The 25,970-nt window shown below is 35.6% G+C and overlaps 1 protein-coding gene across 2 annotated transcripts in view; it reads right to left on the bottom strand.

The window, feature by feature from the left end:
* limd1a (LIM domains containing 1a) overlaps positions 1 to 25,970 on the bottom strand; it is a 57,592-nt gene that overhangs the window by 12,032 nt on the left and 19,590 nt on the right. For both annotated transcript variants that reach the window (XM_073846634.1, XM_073846635.1), the window contains 4 exons: positions 24,689 to 24,790; positions 8,313 to 8,380; positions 5,343 to 5,405; positions 4,609 to 4,739 (listed from right to left, as the gene is read on the bottom strand). In XM_073846634.1, coding sequence (XP_073702735.1) covers positions 4,609 to 4,739; positions 5,343 to 5,405; positions 8,313 to 8,380; positions 24,689 to 24,790 — 364 coding nt within the window. The remainder of the gene's footprint in view (positions 1 to 4,608; positions 4,740 to 5,342; positions 5,406 to 8,312; positions 8,381 to 24,688; positions 24,791 to 25,970) is intronic.

Genomic DNA, 25,970 nt, shown 5'->3' with positions numbered 1-25,970 from the left:
CCAGTTATGTTTTTGTGAGCAAATCATTTATTCATTCAAACCACTTTTTCATAAATTTAATATAAAAAGTTGGTGTATTAAATATATTCTATTTTAAATATTATGTATTAAATTATTAATTCATTCAAATGAATTAAACACTTTTTAATAGACTGAAGCAATTAATATTTTGTCTCACATTATTTTGCTTAGTTTAAAAGTGCTAGGAAATCGTGATCTCTATTTAATCTCTAAAAAACTAAAACTAAAACTGAAACTAAACTATATAAAAACTAAATAGAAATGTGTTTACAAAATAGAAACTAAACTAAAACTGACAAAATTGTTAATGAAACTAATAAAAACTAAACTAAGTTTTATTGCAAATTTGAAAACTATACTAAAATAAAACGAATTTAAAAAAGCAAAACTAAATTAACCTTGATTTCAAGTCATTTTACTGTACAGTTTCAGTGAAAATTAAAGGCAAAATCATCCCAAACATACTTGCACTTATATAATTTCCTTATATAGGTTAGCTCATACAAAAAAAACATATGTCCTAGCACTTGGATTATTTCCATATATTTAAGTACTCATAAAAAATGTTCCTCTATAGGTTAGCTCATTCTTTCACTCCATCTGTATTTAGAGTGACTCTGACTATGACTGTAATAATTATTTTCAAGACATTTTACTGTATAGTTTTGGAGAAAAACAATAACAAAATCACCCTAAACAACAAAATGCATCCTGTTATTTACTAATGTAAAGTATTTATAAACATACGAATATAAAGTATATAGGAAACGCCGGTTTAACAGCTTCTTTACATGCATTACCGTAAGTGCACGATTACACGCGCAAGTAAAAAAAGTGCGGCTGGCTTGACCGTGTATTTTAAGGCGCGGCTGGCTTGACCGCAGTAAAAAACACAATAAGGGACAAGGTTAGCCTGCAAAATCAAATGCATTAAATCAGCGTCAATAAGAATAGCACTTTTACATGTGAAAACAATTATGTTATGATTCAGTTAGCCTAATGTTAGCTGTCTAAGATGCAGTTTTTAAAGATTAAAAGTTTTAAAATGAGTGTCGGGCGATCAGCATCACAAGTGTTGGCTAAGGCGTTAGCTACAGAACGATAGGCTAGCTAGTTACGTTACTTATTTCTCAAAAATATGGTTATTGATTTAACTATGATCTGCGCAGCATTTTATACGTGGAGAGACAGTTTATGTATATTAGAAAACTCATTCTAATTCATTCCGACTCTTCTTCGGGGGTAACTTAACCCACCTCCGTGCTTACTGTAATGAGAGCTGTCAATCAAGGTACAAGGATGTCCCTGTGGGTGTGATTATGATGAAAGTGACCAATCATAACAGAGTCAGTGCCCTCCTTGGTTTCCGCCCCCAAATTGTCAAAAGTCATCTAGACTCGAGGGAGCAGAAATCATCTGAGCGAGGAGAAATCCACTGTGCGAGCAAAACAGCACTCCGCGAGCAGAAGCCCGCTGCGCGCGAGCAGGATTCCACTGTACAAGCAGAGTTAACCTATGAGAGTATGCCAGGCGCTCGCGCGCAGCTGCCTGTACACCTCTCGGTTGTTGAATTTGTGCGCGAGTACTTTTATCATGCCAGCTGAAGGTTCATTTTTGCGCGTGTGAAATAACATAATGTGCTCGTGAGCATGTCTTACACGCTCATAACTTTTGACTAAAGAATAACGCCATACCTGTGGAAGAAATTATAAAGAATACTGCACAACAAAAAGCACACGTCTACCATCAGCCGAAGGAAATATAGAGCTCATTTCATACATCTGGAGTTAATCTTTGCTTTACCAGCCAAAAGTCACCAATTCTCATTTTTAAATGGAATGCAGTATTTATTACACATCAACAATTAATTTCCAATGGACAAAATCTAGCCCATTTTTTTCTCTTGTTTGAGGAGTTGTTTCACTTGGATATATGTCACAATTTCCAGTTCCTGATGACTTTAAGTCATGATTTTTATGGGACGCAGCTATCATCAGTGTGCTTGGGTCATCCTTTTTGCAGTTTTGGTCAATTTAAAGTTCTTGACTCAGAAGCAGTGTTAAAATAAGAAAATGCCATCATTACACAAACTTCAGTAAATAGGGGAGTGCCTGTGCTAGATGTCACACTTCATACTTGAATCAGTATTTCCCAGGGTAGATTTACCATGAAAGTCAACTTCAATTGGCACTGATCTTAAAGTTTTGGCACAGAGAAGCCCTTGATATAAAGTAACAACAGAATAGATATGAAATATTTGCTCTTATCCGGAGAGCAAAGTTCAATCTTTCAATAATTTTTTTTCTACCTTCAGTACATAGCTGACTCTTGCCTGATATATGAAAGTGAAGGAAAAAAAGCTTTCTAAAATATTAGGTTTAGAATATGCAAATTAGGCAAATTATGCATTATTTAGCGAAATATGTGCTAATTAGCATATATTTCTAGTACAAAAATCTAAACACTGGATGAAGTCAGTTTCAAAATTCTTGTTTTATGTTTTTACAAAGGGGATTTTGGGTCTCTCATATCGTCACTCCATAATTCAGAAAAAACTTAGAACAGACAGAAAACAATGTTTTTTTTTTTAAGGGGGGTAAAATGTATAAAATCAAGCAAATTATATATGAACATATCCTTCTGTAAAAACCTTCAGAATAAAAACAGTAATAAAAATTTTAAGTTTGTGTGTAAGTGCTACTGAAGTGGAGATTTGTGGCTCAGTGTAGGAGAAAAAAACTAATTTTGAGAAAACGGCCTTTAAAAATACGGATTGCAATTGAAATCTATTGACAAATAGATAAAGTGCTATAAAAGAAACACTTAACAGTGTTCTTTTGGGTGTTTTCTTACCACTAGTCTAAGAAAACACACAAAATCTCAAACTTGACAGGTGCACAAAAAAAACTGTGTTTTTGCCTGCTGTATCTCTTCTTAAAGGGACAGTTCACCCCCCAAAAAAACATTGCCCCATGATTTACTCACCTATAAGCCATCCTAGGTGTGTATGATTTTACTCTTTCAGACAAATACAATCAGTTATGTTGAAAAATTTCCTGGCTCTTCCAAGCTTTATAATGGCAGTGAATGGCTGTTGAGATTTCGAAATCCAATGAAGTGCATCCATCTATCATGAAAAAGTACTTCACACAGCTCCCAGGGGTTAATAAAGGCCTTCTGAAGCGAACTGATTCGTTTTTGGGTAAAAATATCCATATTTAAAACTTTGTAAACCACAATTGCTAGCTTCCGCTAACTGTCGTAGTACACAAGTTCATGAGAGAGTGGCGTTCCAGCAATGTAGGCGAATATGATGACGAACATGGAAGTGATGAACACAGAAGTGCACTGGAGAGAAAACACTGGTCAGGAATTTAAAGAGCAAAACAAGGATTTGTAAAGAAAAATATCAGAAGATTTCGATATAAGCCAAGAGGAGACTGGTTTTCCAAAACTTGATTCTCGTGAGACTAGCATATTCTCACCAGAGTTTACGCTACGTTCCACGTCATCCACTGAAATTAGACTCCATGCATCAGTGAGCAGTTTTCACTGAAAACTAGAGATTACAGTTTATAAAGTTTTAAATATGGATATTTTTCTTACACAAACGCATTGATTTGCTTCATAAGACCTTTATTAACACCCTGGAGCCATGTGAAGCACTTTTTATAATGGATGGATGGATGGATGCACTTTATTGGACTTCAAAAATCAACAGCCATTCACTGCCATTATAAAGCTGGGAAGAGCCAGGACATTTTTTTTTTAAATAACTCTGATTGTGTTCATATACATTTAGGATGGCTTGTATCATGGGCTACTTTCAAGGCAGTTTAGATGACTGAAAACACACAAGTCCATTGCAAAATCTCCAGTGACACAGCAAAATAAACCATATGTGACCCTGGACCACAAAACCAGTCATAAGGTTAAATTTTACAAAACTGAGATTTATACACCATATGAAAGCTCAATAAATAAGCTTTCTATTGATGTATGTTTTATTAGGATAGGACAATATTTGGCCGAGATACATCTATTTGAAAATCTGGAATCTGAGGGTGCAAAAAAATCCAAATACTGAGTTGTCCAAATTAAGTTCTTAACAATGCATATCACTAATCAAAAATTACATTTTGATATATTTATAGTAGGAATTTTCCAAAAAATCTTAATGGAACATGATCTTTACTTAATTTCCTCATGATTTTTGGCATAAAAGAAAAATCTATAATTTTGACCCATACAATGTATTTTTGGCTATTGCTACAAATATACCCCAGCGACTTAAGACTGGTTTTGTGGTCCAGGGTCACATATGTGAATGTGAGTTTGCAATAAGACAATTTACTGCAAAAAACAAAAAACAAAACAAAAAACACAAAAACACTTTTTTTTTTAATTGAGTTATGCTTTTGGTCTACACATAAAAACAAACAAACTGCAAAACAGTGTAGTTTTATGAATTTAAAAAGCGTTTTATGGGCATAAAAATATGTCTGATCAAAGAAAGGAATAAACACAATTTTATGTATAATCGAGAATTATGACTGACTGCGGACCTGCAGCTCCGCACAAACTCACCTGTGATAGTCCTTCACGCAGTAGATCTTGTTCTCTGTGTCCACAGTGAAAGGCACTCCATCCAGACTCTCATTACAGATGGCGCAGCGGAAGCAGCCTGGGTGGTAAGACTTCCCCAGCGCCTGCAGGATCTGAGGAGGAACACCATGTTCACATGCTGCCAAACAACACACAACAAACAGCCACACATTTTGCCTCCTTTCATGTCAGTATGACTCTAAGAGAGGAAATGGGCATCTGTGCATGAGAAAAAAATCTCAAGTTACATACAGTAGGAACCACATTATATGAAGTGCACTATGTACTAACTTTTAAATTAGTAATTTGATACCACAAACTTCTTGTGTACCAGTGGTATTTTATTAATAAGTGATACATTAATATTTTGACATTTTTAGATTTTCTGTTTTCAGTTTTGTATTTTTGTTATTTCATATTTGTCTATACAGTATTTATTTTTGTTAATTAGTTTTAGTTATTTTAGTACTCAAACTTAAACTTAGCTTAAAACCTCGGTAGCAGAAAATGTGTTTTGCAATACAATATGAACACGGTAAGTACAGAGTAGAAGACAAGGTGGGAGTATTACATCTAGCCAAATCTATGTAAGGAGTACTATATAATAGGAAGCTGAATTAAAGCCAATTAAAACCAAACCAAACCAAACGAATTCTTTCAAGCTCTGGAGTATGATATAATGACTAATGCAGGGTGTGCCGGTACTTCAGACTCACCATGTCCATGATTAAATGTCCACACACGTTGCATTTGTCGGCAGACTGCTGGAACCCAGAGTACTGTTAAAGACAAGAGCGAAGACAGAAGTGAAGTTCTCAACTGACTCTCATTCCTTTCCATCACATCATTTTCTCTAACCCACACAATGTTAACAGCTCAGATAATCATTTCTCTAATTTAAGAACCTTCAAATAACACAAACTGCATTTGTTTTTGTCTGGAATGCTGTTTCACCTCATTTGAAGCACGCTCCCAAATACTCCCCCTGAGGAAATGTTATTTTGTAAGCCATTTATGCACCCATAAGAACTGGATGTCTTTTTAAAAAGCATTTTTTTTGCTTGTCTAAGGAAAATGTCGCAGTAATTTTATTTTCAACAAGCTTCACAACACGTACATGAATGTGGGATACCTAAACACCTCTCTATACTACACAATTGCATGCATAAAACATTAAACAACTGAATCCAAAAGTCTATTTTTTTCTGAAAAATGTAGTATAAAAAGAAAAGCTATGCAATTTATTGAAGAAGAAATATTTCTCTCTATTTACAGATAACTGATCAAATTACCTAAACAAATCTGTCACAATTGCCCTATTAAGACGTGAGTAGATTCAGGGGGGAAGTTAGAGAAGTTTGTGTTTCACAGGCGTACTTTGCAATTTTAATCCTGTGTGAATCTGCCAAATCTGTGTTTTTCTTACACAACCTCTGTAAAAATTCCAGAGCAAATTACCTACTGTTTTTGGCAAACTCAATGGTTCTCTGAGAAATCTAATCTAATCCAAATGCAAATATCTGTGATTGCTGATATTGTATTATCCCAACATGTCTCCTCATGTGTTTTTTGGCCTACCTGAGCTACCATTTGTGCACCAAACTTACTCATGCTACAGTGCAACCCACTAATATTTGCACCCTTGGTAAATATGTGCAAATGTGGCTGTGAAAATAAATCTGCATTGTTCATCTTTTTGATCTTTTATTCCAAAATATTACCAAATTGTAACCTTTCAATGCAGTAAAACAATAGAATGTGGGGGGAAAACTTATCAAATAAATGTTTTTCTCTAGTTCATGTAGCTACAGTTATTGGCACCCAATTATTGCAATGCCTTTTCCCATGATAACAGTTCTGAGCTGTCTCCATTAATGCCTGATGAGTTTGAAAAAACACCTGACAAGAGATCAGAGATAATTCCTTCATTCAGAATCTCTCCAGATCATGTTGGTGCTTCTTTTCAGCTCACCCCATTTTCTACAGGTTTCTACAGAAGATTCATTTTGTGCTCAGTGACACATTTTTGTGTTGATTTTGAAATTTGTTTTGGATCATTGTCTTGATGGAAGATCCAACCATGGTCCGTTATAAGATTTCTTACAGAGGCAGTCAGGTTTAGATAAATTAGATAAATAGGAAAACAGAAATAGAAAAATAGGTCCACAACATTAAAGATGCAGCATTATGTTTAACCATGAGTATAGGGTACTTTTTTTTTATCCCTGAATGCTCTTTTTTATGTTTCTTCTGACCATAAAAGCCAGTCCCATTTGAAGTTCCAGCTGAATCTGAACATTGTGGGCTTTGTTTTTGGATAAGCAAGGAGGTTTTTTTCTTAAAACTCTGTGGTGATGTAGAGGCTGTTTGATCTATATTTTTTAGGCTTTCTGACCCCAAGATTCAGCTAATCTCTGCAATTCTCCAGCTGTGATCACTGGAGAGTCTTTGGCCACTCAAACTATCCTCTTCATTGTTCATTAGGACGATATAGACACACATCCTCTTCCAGGCAGATTTGTAACATCTTTAGTTGATTGGAACCTTTTAATTATTGCCCTGATAGTGGAAATGGGAATTTTCAATGCTTTAGCTCTTTTCTTACAGCCTTCTATTTTGTGAAGCTCAACAATGATTAAGGATATTTGCCTTTGTGTTCCTCATAATCATAATCATGTGGAACAGGAAGTCATGGCTGGACAATTTCAGTCACCCTGGTGTGCTGAAATGTGATGAATATACTTCACAGATATTTTACTGATAAGAATTTCTAGGGGTGCCAATAATGCATTGGAAAAAACATTTATCTATATTTCATAATGTGAGTTTCCTCCCATTTTCAATTGTTTTATTTCAATGAAAGTTTAGAATTTTGTAATTTTTTTTTAAATGAAAGATCAAAAAGATAAATAATGCAGATTAATTTTCACAGCTGCCTTTGCTTATATTTACCAAGGGTGCCAATATTAGTGAGCGGCACTGTACATCTTTGACTATGGATGGTATTGAATAAAAAAAAACAAAATAAAATTAAATTAATAAAAAGACTGGACACTTTAAGTCAGCGTCAGCTAAGGTAGTTGTCTAGATCTCTCTGCTCACTTACGTGGGTTTATTATATGCAGCCACTTCTATAAACTCATGTGAAGTTTATTTAAATAATGTTTATAATTACTTAAAATTATTTCAATAAATTTATCACATTGTGTCTAGAAAACACAAATTGGTATATGAAAATCAAATAAAATCAGGTGATAAAAACTGAAACTCAAAAGTTTAGAAAACTAGTCCTGGCCAAAAAGGCTAAAGATTTTGCAGAAACTTGCTTCCACTGCAGCTCAATATTCTTAAATACTGAGACATTCTCAGTAAGTCACGTGAATTTTACTCAAATTACTTTGCTGATTATCATTTTCATTTTGTGTTAAATCAAAACAGAATCCAGTGTATAAACATCTCAGAGCATTGGATCCCATTTTTAAACGATTAAGCCAAGTTGAGCTAAGATGAACTCACAGCCAGGTTCATGTTTTGGAAACTGACACCTCATAATGTCTTTTTCAAGACATGTTTTAGATAAGATGACAAATTCTTCTGACATAACTATGACCTATGGCTCTAAGACATGTCTCAAAGACATGTCCAGACATGAAAACCACATAAAAAGAAAAGGCAAGACGGCATACCAGAAAGTCCTCTTCACAAAACACTTTCCCGCAGACGTAGTAAAAGGCTTTCCCTCTGAGCTTTCGACCTGCAGAAAACACATACAACAACATTGTATCAATGGGAAAAATCCAAAATCAAAATGTTTTTTTTTTTTATTAATAAAAAAAAAAAAGAGTTCTATTTATTTACTTCATGCATTTATGTGTGTTTATATATATATATATATATATATATATATATATATATATATATATATATATATATATACACATACACATATATACACACACACACACATATGTATACACACTGCTGGTCAAAAGTTTGGGATCAGTTAGATTTATTGTATTAAGCTTCTAATGCTCATCAAGGCTGTTTATTCAAAAATACAGAAAAAAAATAATATTGTGAAATATTATTATGATATAAAATAACATTGTTCTATTTTAATATACATTAAAAATCTAATTTATTTCTGTGATCAAAGCATCATTCCTGCAGTATTCAGTGTCATATGATCCTTCAGAAATCATTATAATATGCTGATTTATTATCAGTCGTTTCATATTTCTTTGGAACATGTGACTTTTTCAGGATTCTTTGATGAATAAAAAGTAAAAAAAGAACCGCATTAATTTAACATAGAAATCTTTTCTAACAATATACACTACTGTTCAAAAGTTTGGGGTTAGTAAATTTTTGTTCTTTCTTTTTTAAAAAGAAATTATTACTTTAATTCAGCAAGGATGTGTTAAATTGCTAAAAAGTGATAGCAAAGACTTATTTTGTTAGAAATTATTTCTATTTTGAATGAATGCTGTTCTTTTTAACTTTTTATTCATTAAGGAATCCTGGAAAAAGTATTTTTGGTAGCACAACTTGCCAACATAGATAATTCTAATAATAAATCAGCATATTAGAATGATTTCCGAGTAATGGCTGATAAAAGATTCAGCTTAATATATATTTTATATATTATATAGTAATTAGTTTTTATTTTTAAATTTACTGTTTTATTTTTATATCTTAAAGTTAGCAATTTTATTGTGCTTTTGTCATTTTTTATTAGTTTTTAAATGTCTATATATTTTTTTACTTTAGTGTGTTAAATTAAACTAAAGTTATTGCTGAAATAAGTGTTTATTTCATTTCAAGTAACATGTTTTTATGGTTTAAAGTTAACTGTTTTTTAACTAGTAACTAATTAACTAGTAAAAAGTTAACTGTTTATTACCCTTTCCCAATAAAAGGACCCAAGACTGTCGCATGACTTTAAATGCTTTCGGCTTAAACCTAAATCGCAGAAGACTGTATAAACACACTCACGCTCACTATCTTAATTGTTCTCGGTTCTCACTTAAATCTCATTAGAGAAATACCTAACAGTGTTATAATTGAATCTGATACATGTTTACAAGTTTGGAAATAAATCAGGGACTAAACTCGAAGCACATGAGGGCAAGGTTTATTGAATCCAATGAACACACAGTAAACACATTAAGAAAGTGTCAGCACTTTGCAAAACCTGCAGTTCAGACACTTACTGCTGTTTTCCAGCCCATGGTGAGGACTTCCTGTCCCGATCTGGACTGTTTTTGGCTTTTTACCTCAACAGACAGACAGACAAACCCTTCCCATTCAGACAGACCCCGTCCCACAGGAAAGGGGAACATTCCGCACATTTTCTGCAGAGGGGGGTTCAGACTGATGTAGTTAACCCTTATAAGCCGAAGCTCAATGAAAGCCTTCATGCTGTTGCCATCCAGGCCCAGTGGAACACAGTCAACATAAATACACTTCACAGGGCCAACGAGTCTGCTGGCAACGGGAGCGTTTACATTAATGCTGAAACGATCGCTGCTCAGCCAAATTTTTCAAATGATGCTTGGCTGAAACGCTTTTGTGCGTTGAGATCCGTGGACTACTATTCAAAAGTGTGGGTCAGAAAGAAGTCTTTCCTGCTCACCGAGGCTGCATTTATTTGATTATTTAATCACAAATGCAGTCAAAATTGTACAACTGTGAAATATTATTACTAGGGCTGTCAATCGATTCAAATATTTAATCATGATTAATCACACATTTTTATCTGTTCTAAATAGTTTTTTAATACTCATCAAATTTGGATGCTTTAAGCAAATATATGTTTATTATTAGTGAAACCATACTCAACATAGAACATGAAGACTAAACATATTTCAAAGGTCATAGATGTTTTTTTAAATAGACACATCAAAAATTAACATAGAAATACCCGGTTCCCATTACTTTCTTTCTTTCTTTCTTTGCTCTGAGCAATTTACTTACACATTATTTGCAGGACAGGGCAGCTCACTTCTTCTGAACATGCAAAGCGTACATTTATTATTACCTTGTTTGTGTCTCTGTGCCCACTAGGGGTGGCACGGTTCACAAAACCCACAGTTCGGTTCGTATCACGGTTTTGGGTCACGGTTTTCGGTTCTGTACGGTTCTTGTTTTTTTTTTTTTCTTTTTCTTTTAATCTTTAACACTCCAGAAATTTACTTTGGCATATGATATGTAGCTTAATTATCCACAATTTAGGACACATTATTAAAAAAAATTGTTATATCATGTAAACATGCACAAACTGAATTGGACTTGACTTTAAGCACGTTATTGGGACCATCTCTGAGGAAAGCTAGGGGAGATTTTGATACAGCAAGAGAGAAGACATTGATGACATGCTTTTCATTTATTTGGCAAAAACAGTGTATTGCTATCTCTGTAGGAATTCATGTGCCTTTTTAGCACATTAAGACCGAACTGAAGAATTAACTTGCATTTATCAAACTGCCAACTTCAGTGTAGCTCTTACAAAAAATTTTATCTTTTAAAAGAAAAAGAGAGGAAATCTTTAAGCTTTGTCTTTTAAACAAGTGATTGGTTGGTTCATGTCACATGACCTGCAGTGCGCTTGCGGAATTCTGAAAAGTTGAGATGTTTCAAAATCCCTTTAAGGGTATTCTGTAGTCTTTGGATGTTTTAATCTCGATGAAAAAACGAGCGTGTCGCACCGCGTGCGTGTCGCGACAGAGTCGCTTCCATTATGAGCGTGCATACCGCGCGTCTACATTTGAAATAACGAACTTGAGCGTGCAAAAGACGCTACATGTGAACGGCCCCTTATACGACGCTGGAGCATCCTCCAACTCCGGGCAGCCTTCCTTATCTTTGCCACTTGTCATTTCTACACGTGACGTAACCTGCAGCACTACACTTTTACTGTCTGTATGTCCACACACACCTCTTACTTCCCGCAAAAGGACACTCACTACGTGCGCGAGGCTACATTGCGCATGCGTTGAACCGTGTGAGGCACACACGCTCCGAACCGAGAGCATACCGAACGGTTCGGATGTATTTTCATGTACCGTGCCACCCCTAGTGCCCACATACTGTAATTTGATGCAGCCAAGTTCTCAGCAAAACTGTTGTTATATTTTAGTGTTTCTGTTGTCAGACAACCAAAGTAATATGAAATAATGACTGAAATAACATAACATGTTATAACATGTATAACATAACATGTGACATAAGTAACTATTTTATGCATTATTATCGCTGTTTTTAACTTTGTTTGAATGCTTTCACAATCCTTGGACTTTCCACACGTTTAAAATTATGTTTGCAAAAACCTGATTCTTTTAATTTTTTTAAAGTTTTTTTTTTTTTCATTATAATGTTGATTCGAGACTGATTCGAGAGCCCGGACCAGTAGGATAATTTTCTGTTTTTATTTGGTGTGCTATTAATACGCTGTAAAATTAACTTTGGCATGCATATGATATGCATGTGTTTGACGTGCATACTCGCATGTGGCTCTATGCATTAACCCTACACCACCAATCCTAATGCAGGCTGACTCCGCTTGAATTCATTCATTATGTCAGATGTGCCGGTATACACAAAAAAGTGCCAGTACGCAAAAGGATAAAAATACAGAGGTGCCTGTGCAGTGGTCCACTTGAAGCACTGGAAGCAACATAATATCTGGTTCAACTGAAAGCACTGCTCCTCTGCCGCTCGCTGAACAGAGCAGACGCAGATAAAAGAGAGACTGGGAGCAAGACATTGCGCTTGTGCGGCAAAACTGGAGAGTCTCAGAAAATACAGTGGTGTGAAAAAGTGTTGGCCCCCTTCCTGATTTTTTTGCATGTTTGTCACACTTTAATGTTTCAGATCATCAAACTAATTTAAATATTAATTAAAGATAACACAAGTAAACATGTAGTTTTTAAATGAAGACTTCAAATCCAAACCCACATGGCCCTGTGTGAAAAAGTGTTTGCCAGAAAAAGAGGTCACAAAAAACCCCACAACAACATCTAAAGAACTGCAGGCCTCTCTTTCCTCAGTTAAGGTCAGTGTTCATGACTCCACCATAAGAAAGAGACTGGGCAAAAATGGCCTGCATGGCAGAGTTCTAAGACGAAAACCGCTGCTGAGCAAAAAGAACATAAAGGCTCATCTCTGTTTTGCCAGAACACATCTTGATGATCCCCAAAACTTTTGGGAAAATACTCTGTGGACAGACGAGACAAAACAGTAAAATATGGTGGTGGTAGTGTGATGGTCTGGGGCTGTTTTGCTGCTTCTGGACCTGGAAGACTTGCTGTGACAAATGAAACCATGAATTCTGCTGTCAACCAAAAAAATGTCCGGCCATCTGTTTGTGACCTCAAGCTGAAGCGAACTTGGGTTCTGCAGCAGGACAATGATCCAAAACACACCAGCAAACCCACCTCTGAATGGCTGAAGAAAAACAAAATGAAGACTTTGGAGTGGCCTAGTCAAAGGCCTGACCTGAATCCTATTGAAATGCTGTGGCATGAACTTAAAAGGGCGGTTCATGCTTGAAAACCCTCCAGTGTGGCTGAATTACAACAATTCTGCCAAGATGAGTGGGCTAAAATACCTGCAAAGCCCTGTAAGGGACGCAAATGCTTGATTGCAGTTGTTGCTGCTAAGGGTGGCCCAACCAGTTATTAAGTTTAAGTTTCCTGCAGGTTCATGGGATTGGTTACATGTTTATGAAGTTCGAACATTTTCAAAGCACATTTTTAAGACTGTATTTGTTTAACTACAGTTATAAAGAGAAAATGTTTTGCAATGTTGTCGACTGATAAATGTGCACATGGTTTGTCTTTAAAACCCCCTGAGGTGAAAATCAAGTTTCAACATTGTTTACATGTCTATCTAGTGTTTTTACTGTGCTTAATGACAAACCATTCGCAAATCCATCAGTCAACACCACTGCTGAGCATTTTCTCTTTAAAACTGTGGTGTACCAAAGACAGCCTCAAAAATGCAGTTTGAAACCGCCCCTTTAACCAATCCCATCAACCTTTTCATATCTAGTCGAAGATTTACTTACTACATGTTTTTGCAGCGTTGAGTAATAAAACCAATCACGGACATATCAGAGAGGGGTTTAAGTGTTCATGCTTGCGAATCCTCTTATTATGAAGTGCAGATGCAATGTACATAAGAGATTAAATGTGCAGTGTAGAGCTTATTGATTATATTGGAACTTTGTGAGATTGCGATGAACTAAAACGAATGACCGCTTTTCAGTGATTATAAGGGAAGCGCTATTTCCTCACTTTCTAGGCTGTCAGAAATTGAATAAAAATACTCATGGATTCATTCTCCAATAACCATTAATTCAATACTGGCGCTTGCCATTGGGTAGCGTTTACTACTTCAGTTAACTGATGGAAAGTATATCGGGTCTGAGCTGGTGTGATTAAGTTGAGGTTTAAACTAATTTGCCAATTCCAGAAAAGTCGGAGCGTTTCATAAAATACCATAAAATCAAGAATATGTCATCTGTTTATTCTCTTTAACCTTTATTTAATTGACGAAGAGAAAATTTCCAATGTTTTCAGTGGCCAACTTTTAATTTTATTTAACCACATTTTGATTTTCATGGCTGCAACACACTGCAAAAAAAGGTGGGACAGGGGCAAAATAAAAGTGAAAAGGTTATAAAATATCCAAAATAAACTTCTGAAAACGTTGACAGTAAGCAGGTGAAATGGAAACGTGAGGATATCATGTTGGGGTATAAAAGGAGCATTTCAGACTTTGCAAGCATCACTTTGTGCCCAATTTCATGACAAAAGTGTCCAACAAATCAAAAATCTAATTTCTTAATAGAAAATCACAAAGAATTTAGGTCTTTCACCAACTTCCACACATAATATAGTGAAAAGTTTTAGGGAATCCAAAGAATGAAAAGATAACATATTCTCGATTTTATGGCATTTCACAAAAAAAATTGGGGTTGTAAATGAGGTAAACATGTAGATTTTCATTGCACCATTGTTAGACATAAGTTAAGTCATGGTAAAAACATTTTGATGAGTTTTAGGGGATAAAATTAGTGACTGCAAAGGGACTTAAAGAGATAGTTCGCCCAAAAATGATATTGCTGTTATTAATTACTCACCCTCACAGCCTCATGTTGCTCCAAATAGTGTTGTTTTTGGCGGCCGGTTTTAATTGTAGTTTTAGTCTAGTCTTTGTGTGAAGCTGTCATTTTAGATTTTATTAGTCTTAGTCACATTCATACTCTTTTTAGTCTAGTCAAGTTTTAGTCAACTAAAAGTCTGAGCATTTTAGTCTTATTTTAGTCAGAATTACCCATGACTATTTTCGTCTAGTTTTAGTCGTCGAAAACTGATTACATTTAGTCTAGTTTTAGTCAATGAAAATTTTATTTTGATCTCTTTTTAATAATGCAATTTTATTTAACCCAGTCAATATAGTATAAGTACCTAGCAATATAGACAAAACCAAAGTTTCCTTTAGCCAAACTCATTTCAAACAAGGTTATCTTATTATATTATTGTTACCTTACCAAGCATTTTCGTTTCGTCTCGTCTCGTTTTCGTCACGTGATAAAGGTTCGTTGATGATGATATTTAGTCATAATTTTCGTTGACGAAAGCAACACTAGTTCCAAACACCTAAGACCTTCGTTCAACTTTGAAACACAAATTAAGACATTTTTTATTAAATCCAAGAGCTTTCTGACCTCCATAGACGATGCAAATGCAATGACCACATTCAGGGCCAGAAAGGCAGTAAGGACATTGATAAAACAGTCCAATCGTCTGTAATTTTAAAAAGCTACAAGAATACTTTTTGTGTGGAAAAAAAAAAATGGCGTAGCCTAATAAAACTAAGGTTAAACCACTGATGTCACATGGACTATTTTAAGGATATCCTTACTACCTTTCTGGGCCTTGAACGTGTCAGTTGCATTGCTGTTCATGCAAGGTCAGAAAGCTCTTGGATTTCATCAAAAATATCCACCGTTCCAAGGTCTTATCAGTCTGGAATGATATAAAGACGAGTGATTAATGACAGAATTTTCATTTTTGGGTGAACTATCCCTTTAAATATATAATATATATATGATAGCATATTAAAAACACCAGGCAGACAAGGAAACAACACTAAAAACTTTATTTTCACCACAGGGGTATTCCTTTGATGGCCATTACTCCAGTCTCCAGTGTCACATGATTATTCAGAAATCATTCTAATATGCTGATTTGCTCTTCAAGAAACATTTGAAATGTCTTTGCTATCACTCTTGATCTATTTAATGCATCCAGATGGGATACAAGTATTTAAAATTGAACAATAATGGATGTAACAACCAAACAACAATCACATTATCAAGCCTTGTCAGTGTGGTTCTCCGCAACAGATAATCAGCACTATGTGAGAAACTGTCAAGACATTTTTCTGGGTTAAAAGCTCACAGACAAAGATCAGTCTGCTGCCAGGAAACAGATGTCTGTCCCAGGGAATGCTGGGAGATGTGGACCACAGGACTGAGTTCAACTTTCTCCAGAGAGATGAGTAAAAACACAAAAACTTTTGACACACTCACTACTCATGAGAGAATGTCAGAGGCATATGTTGAACTCCAGCAAGCACACTAATCCAGCAAAAAAAATCTATTTATTAAAAATATATGTCTTGAAGTAGTAGTTTTTAATGGTAGTTCAAAATCTATTAAACACTTACAGATTCGCTGAATGCTTTATCTTGATTTTTTGAACGATGGCAGCTAATTTGGGAATTAACAAGAATGTGATGACAGATTTATGACTGTAGAGAGAAACTGCTTTGTGAATGGAGGATTAACGTTATTCTGCAGAGACAAAAATGCAGGGTTTCTTAGAAACAATCCATTCTGAATCCAACGTCTGCTCAAAAAGAAAACAAAAATCCTCCCATGTGTCTTCCTCACGGGAGGACACCAGACTAATGAATGGTCATATATTACTGAAGTGAAGCATATGGATCATCTTGCACCTCAAGAGCATCTCAATGACGTTCACAAAACGTTAGCAATACAGACGGGAATTAAATTGGAATTCAGCTGTCTGATTTATCATTTTAATTTAGTGCATACCGCATTATGTGTGCTTTAAGCAAATTATCTCTTTAAGGACATAATGTGAGAAATGGTGTGATTACATTCTTTAAAACATTCCGTCCAAATTCTACTTTATAAATATGTTCTTTATAAGACATGGCTGTAATAACTGGATCTGGAATGCTCTTAAAGATGTTTTAACGTCAAAATACTTCTAAATGATCTTTGTGATCTGTTCTTTTCCACTGCGTTCTGTTGAACAGTCCAACATTTTGTCACCATAGACGTTTTGAAAAAAAAAATTGTTTTATTTTCTTTGTCTATCCATCAGTGATGCGCGGGTTGATCCGAAATGAGCAGGTGCACGCGGTCACCCGCGGTTACGAGTCATCCAAAAATATTTTTAATGATATTCGGGTCGTGGTCGGTCGGGTCGTTTGAAATAAAGATGCCAATTAAACCTTTGTAATTTATATAGTACTAGACACACTTTTCTATGAAATACATAGACCTACACTTTATTGGCTGAATAATATTTACCTTTTGAATGTTAAGAGTTAACTGTTGAATAAATGCTGACGCAGGACAAAATGCCCAATTTCCCAACTGAGCAATGCCATTGTACCATTTTAATAGGCTACTTTTAAACGCATATAGCTCAGTAATGTCAGCTTTATGTATTTTCTGAGAGGGGGTGGGATTTTTGTTGGGAAAGTCGGGGGAGGGAGAGACGCACACTTTGATTAGACTGGATTAACACATGCAGCATCTTTAATTGTCAAGAAAATGGTATTCTAATAAATGTCTCGAATATATATTTTATTTTGTCATAAGTCGAGTGTCGAGCACCAAGGAACTTATCAGGTTATCAACTTATCAGTTTGTAGTTTCCTTCGTGCTCGACACTCGACTTATCGTGACTAAATTCAAGATGGCGGCGACCGGTCTGTTTCTGGTGGAAAATGTCTGTATAAATCTTCTTGTAAATAAACTACCGGTGCTTTTTCTGAGTTCTCAATGTCTCGTTTTAAATGTCAGGGCCCTTGGAAGTCTACCAATGAAGTGTGGAGCTACTTTGTGCCTCTTAAATGGCGTAAAACAGTGATTTATTTACATGGCTACTCCGATGCCCTATTTACCCTCATTGACAACCTCTTGTGAGCATCGGCTAACTGACCCCAGATTTCGGACAGCAGGACACAAACCGAGATGAGATATGCAAGGTACGTTCACACTCGGTATCATGATTCAATACACTTTAGGTCAATATCACACCGGAGTTCTCCTTTAAATCAAAAACGGATTGGTCTAGGAGTTTGATTGATATCTCTTTGGGCAGACCTGATTGGGAGCTTTTCAGACATATGACACATTACGTGATGATTACGTAATCGCCCATCAATACAAACGTGTTAAGGCAAAACTTGTAGAATCCGCACCATTCAACTCCATCGCTCCATCTGTAATATATTGTAATGCTGTAATGCAAGCTCACAGAAAAGTGAGCATAGTCTCATTCTAAAGATAACAACCAAATCTAAGTGCTAATATATAGTTTGTGGCCACTTTTAGCACACCACAGTAGTAATCGGAGCAGGAATGTGATGTAAATGTTTATTTGTTACAGAAGTTATTTCCATCGTCGTGGTGCTTTTGTGCTTTTGATCATAATTCTCTGTAATGTGTTAGATCGATTAAATAATCCCATGATCACATTTTGGGAATGAAAGCTTTCATTTGACATATGACTCATCTATGTTTGGTACATTTGAGCGATATGAATGTGAATATTATTACGTCAATCTTCACGGGGGTGGCTTGTTTGTGGGGGGCGAATTCAGACCTTATCATCTTACGTTATGTAACATAAATGCTAAAAGTTTCGATTGTAAGCTTTCAAAAGATACTATAATGTCTATATTTGTGCTCCAACAAAAAAAAAACATGCAATGACGTAATTCCTATACAGGTACTAGTATTACGAGTTTAAGGGGTTAAATATCTTCTTTAGCATTCTGCAAAAAAAGTCATATAGGTTTGGAATGACATGAGAGTGAGTAAAAGATGACACAATTTCCATTTTTGAGGCAACTAAGCCTTTAACACCAACTAATTTTACTAATTGTTTAGACAACCAAAGATGCCATTGTTTTGTTACTTTGTTATCCAATGCACTGGCATCTTTTAAGGCCACTACTTATAAATACTTTGGAAAATACAGGATTGCAAAGCCACCATACCACCCAATTTCAGCAGAAACCCTCTGTACAGCACTTAAATGTCAGGGAATCCCTGGTGGGTCTGATACTGAGAGAATTTGGACTGGGTCACGAACAAAGCTGCCCTCCTAACAGCTCCAGAACAATGAGCGCTCTGTCCCTTCACACAAACCACTGCCAGCGTCTCCGCCGAACACCATCACTTCACAGAGAAGCCACAAAACAAGCCAAATTGAGTTCAAGAAGGCAAATCTTGATTGTCCAGATGAGATAAAGACTTTGGGAGTGGTAAAAAGTCAGTAACTACTGTGTTCTGTGAGCGCTTGCGTTCAGTGAAGACGTACAAAGACTCATCTGATACACAGCGGGGAGTTGTAAAATGTAAAATATTTTAAGAGCATGTCTTCCCTCGCACTAGTTGGTGTCGCTTCCTGTAAAACGTTCTGAAGTCCATGATGTGTGTCCAAAAAGAAGCCAGAAATCAAAGCGTTTCTTCTCGGCCTGTTGAGATTTTAAGTATTATGGGGGCTTTGCGATGTTTTCCTTCTCGCTTTCCCTTATATGGGCCGTCTATGATGCTATTTCAAAAGTCTCTCTGCTTGATGAAGCCCTCTGATCTAAACATAGCAAGGGTTCTGCTGTAGGATATTACTGAGAGTGTAGAGGATTGATCCAGTTCAATCCCCAGCATATTTTCATTTGGAATAAATTATACAAAGTAAGTGAGTGACATGCCAAAACTAGGACGCTAGTTTTGAGCTCGCTGGCAGTTTAAGTTGTGCACATAGAATTACAGACAGGGCCTAAAATTAACACTCGCCAAGCGCCAAATACGAGTAAAAATCTGCGTTGGCGAGTGTATGTAATAGTGTCAGTCGCCAGTTGACGGGTACAACTTTTACAAAATATAACAATGCAGTGTAGTGAAAACAACAGCCAGTTTTTAAAATAATCTTTTCAGAAGACAAGATCATCGTGATTAGCTGTTCTGTCATAAGCAACAAGAGCGAATTAAACAATAGGATAAAAACAGGCTGATAAGTTCAGAGCAGTGTAATGGCCAGCTTGTCTCAGACACGGTTCTTAACAACTTTTACCTGAGAAGATATTGCTGCTTTATTTCGGAAGATTAACTTTTCCCTTCTTTATTCTTAATAAGCATAAATGGTGTCTTTTGAAAGGTGCGCGTTCAGAAACAGTCTTAAATGAGTTATAAAGTCGTAAATGACCATAAACAGTTGGGAAAAACGCATGTGTGTCAGATCCGAGTCATGTGTATCAGTTTTTAAAGAGACCGCGCTGCTTTTAAAGTGAAACCTGCTTAACTGATGGAAATCAAAGAACAAAAGAAAAAGAGTAATCATCACTCGACTGTTCTAGTCGCTGATTAACTTTTGTAGCTTGAATAAAGATGAATTAGTATAGCTTATGCATATACAATTTATAGTTTATGTGAAGATTTTTTTTTAAATCACTTAAATTAAAAGTTGTTTTATATTTCAAAGCCTAAAAATAAGAAACAATAGCTTTCAATTACACTGTAATGTTGAATAGCTATAATTAATAGGTAAAATTGAGGGAAAATGCATTTAATAGAGACACCAGTAGCAGGACAAATTAAAAACACTGTAAATACGTTTAGTCATTGTAGTAGTAATAACTGCCTGTTTTCAGTTTTCAGTGGCCAGTAAACAAAAATTTGGCTGGTAAATTTGTCACCGGTCATTGGGTGGTGTGCCAAAAAGTTAGTTTTAGGCCCTGATTATAGAAGACGTCTATGCTATAGAATAGCCATTTTGGTGTCTATTTATTACTCACTGTATTTTCTGGAATATAAGACACATTTTTAATCATCTATAATGTTCTGCGACTTATATTCCAAAGTGACTGTGTATAGTGCAATTCATTAACATCAAGCATGCAAAACATGTGCAAAGCACACACATTTGAATTGTGAGCCCATGTTTATTTATATTGTGCTTTTTTTGCTTTAAATAAATGTGTTTAGGCTTGGCATTTTTAAAAATTGATCTAATAATTAATTTATGTTTATTTAATGTCGTTTTCATTTCTGTTCTTTTCTAAATATCGTAAAATTTAAAATATGTGTTGCAAAGTGAGGGGAACAAAAATACATACTTAAAGGTTGTAACCAATATTTTACTCTTTAAAAGTACACACCATAATTATCTTTGCTTTTTTTCCCTCTCCACAATGCAATTTTGAACAGATATCTCTATATTTGGCAAAAAGCCATACAATAATGTTTAGCATGAAAATGTGGTTTTCGCATCTATTAAACTATTACAACTATTTTTTAATCAAAAACAGAAAACAGACATAATTTCTGGAAAGAAAAAAATCATAGAGGCCTATTATTGTAAAAATTAATAAATTATCAAATTGTTTAAAGGATTTCACTTTCAAAATAAAAAAATCCTGATAATTATACAATATGTAATATAATTCCAGCCAAAATATCAAAAAATTCTTAAATCAAGAAGGATTTTCTAGACAAGTAAAAATAATTTTCTTGTTTTCAGAAAAAAAAAAAAAACAAGTAAAAGTTAAGTGTTTTTGCTTGAAACAAGCAAAAAAAAATCTGCCAATGGGGTAAGAAAAATAATCTTGTTATCTGTTCAAAATAATATTTTTGCTTACCCCATTAGCAGATTATTTTGCTTGTGAAGTGAGCAAAAACTCACTTAATTTTGACTTGTTTCTTCTGAAAACAAAAAAATAATTTTTACTTGTCTAGAAAATCCTTGGGATCGTGTAGAGCTCGTTGAAGCTGCATTGAAAGCAATTTGGACCTTCAACCTATTGACTTCCATTGAAGTCCACTATATAGAGAAAATGAAAAATCCCCCCCCCCCCCCAAAAAAAAATATTTTTGACTGAAGAAATAAAGACGTGAACATCTTGGATAGAATGGGGTTGAGTAAATGATCAGGAACATTTTTATTCTGGAAGTGAACTAATAGTTTCACAATGCAACTATTAGACATGCTTTTTGATTATAAAAATGTAATTAACATATTAGAATGCAATTCAAAAAACACAGACTTTAGGATAAAATATAACAGATTTTTATTGGGCCTTAATTTTATTTTTGCATTCATTTTTAGTTTTTAAAATGCACACGTTTCATAATTTTATTTAACCATTATAAATGGAATCTAGAATAATTTAAATAGGGGGGAAAAAAAAACATAATTTGGGAAAAAATTAAATGGAATTTTGGGGTGTAAAAAGAATTTCATAGAGCCCTACATTAAAAACCACTTGTTGCCAAATCATTACTATGTTAATAATGCATCGGCCAAGAACTCGTGTCTTCATTTACGTACTGCATTCTGACCTAGGAAATCAAACACCTGTTTCTCTCATTCCCTCTCTGGCTCCAGCTGACTAAACACATCAGACATTCCTCCATCTGCTGATCGGACCCGTCAGCTCACCTCACTCGCACGCTCCCCTGCATTCCTCTTCAGCGGGGCAACCGCTCTCTCCGGCGGAACTATGTGCCGTGCATTCTCACTATCTTTAGTCTCGTAATCCGTGTAAACAGGTGGAGGTACACGCGGACACGTTTACTGCGCTCATAACGAGACTGTGGACACACACAGAGAACAAAAGAGCCGTTGCGGAGAGCGATGCTGTGGGTCAGAGGCAGTCATGCAGAGGAGAAGCTCAGGAATGCTCATTTTCCTTCAAATAGCTGCCAGTCCCAGGGGCCGGAGCGGAGCCAAATAAAGTGTGAGGAAACAAGACTGGATGAATGCATGGAATGAAGGTTTATCTGAACTTCACCGCAGCTCTGTTTAGTTTAGTTTACTCAGAGCCAATGCTGTTTCCTGTCAGCCTATATGCTCTGAACACACACATATACGCCTCAACCAAAAGCTAAAAACACAAACAAACTGAGATGGAGCCTGGCATCCAACACAGACCAGACCTACTGCTTCCTCAAGACTCACATGTGACTGTTTTAACATATATCTCTACACATACACAGTTGAGGTCAAACGTTTACATACACCTTGCAGAATCTGCAAAATGTTAATTATTTAGCAAAATAGAGAGGGATCATACATCCGATATTTCAGACAGAAGACTTTACATACAGTCCAGAGGAAAAAATAGTTGAATTTATAAAAATGACCCCGTTTAAAAGTTTACATACTCTTGAGTCTTAATACTGTGTTGTTACCTGAATGATCCACAGCTGTGTTTTTTGTTTAGTGATAGTTGTTCATGAGTCCCCTGTTTTTCCTGAACAGTTAAACTGTCTGCTGCTCTTCAGAAAAATCCTTCAGGTCTCACATATTCTTTGGTTTTCCAGCATTTTTGTGTATTTGAGCCCTTTCCAAAAATGACTGTATGATTTTGAGATCCATCTTTTTTCATACCAAGAACAACTGAGGGACTCATATGCAACTATTACAGAAGGTTCAAACACTCACCGATGCTTCAGAAGGAAACACAATCCATTAAGGGTGAAAACTTTTTTTATTTAAAGATCAGGGTAAATTTAACTTATTTTATCTTCTGTGAAACATGTAACTATCATCTGTAGCCTCTGAAGGGAAGTACTACATGCAAAAATATGATATTTAGGCAAAATACGAAAAATGTACACATTTCACACTTCATTCTGTTCAAAAGTTTAATGCATTGTTTTTCCATCTGGAGCATCAGAGAGCATTTGAACCTTCTGTAATATCTGTATATGAGTCCCTCAGTTGTCCTCAGTGTGAAAAGATGGATCTCAAAAGCATACAGTCATTGTTGGAAAGTGTTCAAATACACAAACATGCTGAAAAACCAAGAATTAGTGGGACCTGAAGGATTTTTCTGAAGTACAGCAGGCAGTTTAACTGTTCAGGACAAACAAGGGACTCATGAACAACTATCATTAAACAAAAACGCAGCTGTGGATCATTCAGGTAACAACAGAGCATTAAGAATCAAGCGTATGTAAACTTTTGAACGAGGTCATTTTTATAAATTCAACTGTTATTTTCTCTTCTGGACAATATGTAAACATCTTTTATGTGAAATATCTTCTTATTATACAACAAACAGTGACAAATAATTCCATGAAAACACAAACAAAGAAAGTGCAAATTAGTAATAGACAACAGTGCTAATCGATTATCTTAAATTATATGCTTTGCGAGGATTTGAAACAACCATCAGAGGAAGAAGCATAATGTAAAAGATTACAGTCATTGTTGCCAAGTCTGAATGAATGTTTAGAAAAGAACACAAAACACAGTAATGAACAGCATACATCAGTTCTACTCAATGGTTTGCACAAAACTATTTGGCAGCAACTGTTTTCAACGTCTATAATAATCAGAAATGTTTCTTGAGCAAGCAAATCAGCATGTTAGAATGATTTCTGAAGGATCATGTGATACTGAAAACTTGAGAAATGATGCTGAAAATTCAGCTTTCATCACAGGAATCAATTACCTTTTACATTATATTCACAAACGGTTATTTTTAGTAATAATACTTCAAAATATTTGTCAAAAATTTGCAGCCTCAGTGAGACCAAATGAAAGACCTTTCAAAACATTTCTGCCATACTTATTTATAATACCTAATTTATCAAATACATTCAGTATTTCACCTAGCCCACTGTAAATACAGTTACGTAACCAAGATGAAAGCATACTATAAAGATATAACCAGGCAAAGGAACATGTGTTAGATTGAGGGTGAGTTTGTATGAGTTACTTACTGCAAGCGCTGCAGGTGAAGCAGCTATCATGATAGAGGCTGCCCATGGCCTGACACGCCTGACTCGCTCCATACACAGCCTTGTTGCACTTCACACAATTGCCTGCAAAAGAGCAAGAAAACAAACCAAGTCACACTTTTTCATCCTATACTCCAAATTATCAACATAAATGATAAAATAAGCCAGAAGAATGTAATAAAAGAGTGTGTAAGAGAGAAAGAGCAATGCTGAAGAGGAGTCTGAGTGTCAGTGCAGAGGTCAACAGTGTTGTGACACTAACCACAATAATGTTTGTTCTGTCTGGACAGTCAGTGTGAAATGCACGCCTGATTTATCAGGCCACTTCTGACCTTCCCAAGCTTAGTAATCAGCACTTCAAACTAGAAGTGTGCACTATGGCGATTTTTGATTATAGACGATTAAAATTTCTCCATGATCTGCTTTTGAAAAAATATCATAGTATTGTGCTACAGCATGCCCCCGTCTCAATATACTGTACAACACAGCATACATTTGCAATCACAAAAGTATGATGGCCTTGTGGGCAGCGCGCCGACATACAGCGCCATTGCGCTCTGGGCGTCCCGTGTTCGAATCCCGACTCCCGATCCCACCCCCTATCTCTCTCCCACTTCACTTCCTGTCATTGCTGATCTGTCCTATCTCAATAAAGGCAAAAAATGCCAAAAAAATAAATCTTTTTAAAAAAGTATGTAGGGCTGTGCAATTAATCGAAATTTAGTTTCGATTTCGATTTCTGCTTCAAACGATCATGAAAATCCAGTAATCGGGATGAAACGATTATTGCTCCCCATTCCGCCCCCTTACCAGTGGTGCGATTTCGCTCCTCCATAAAAGCCTAATTTCACATGCAAATCAGCAAAATCATTTAACATGATTTTTTATAAAACTTGATTTATGTTTCTTTGATAGCATGTAAGAAAACTTGCGCTGTTCTGTGTATGCACTCAGAGACGGAGCAGAACACAGACATGTAAAGTTATGTTTTGGCTCAAGGTGCGTGCCTAAACGGTCAAATACACGCAAAAACACACGCTTGGTGATTAATCATGTAAAGCCTGGTCAGTTGTGTCTTAAATGATTATAAACGGTTGAGAATGAAAGTAGTACGTGTGTAACAGTATATTGGATTCGTGTGGCACTTAAAGCGGCAACAAATAATATTCCTTCTGCCGTCTCTGTGCTTAATATTAATAAAACGTAAAAATACTAAGAGAAAAATCACTCACTGCTCTTGAATGAAGGACTTATGCTTTGTTTC

This window comes from Garra rufa, chromosome 9 (assembly GCF_049309525.1).
Source record: "Garra rufa chromosome 9, GarRuf1.0, whole genome shotgun sequence".
NCBI classification, from domain to species: Eukaryota; Metazoa; Chordata; class Actinopteri; order Cypriniformes; family Cyprinidae; genus Garra; species Garra rufa.
Note: the sequence above shows the minus strand (reverse complement) of the source record. Positions and strands in the feature narration are given on the sequence as shown.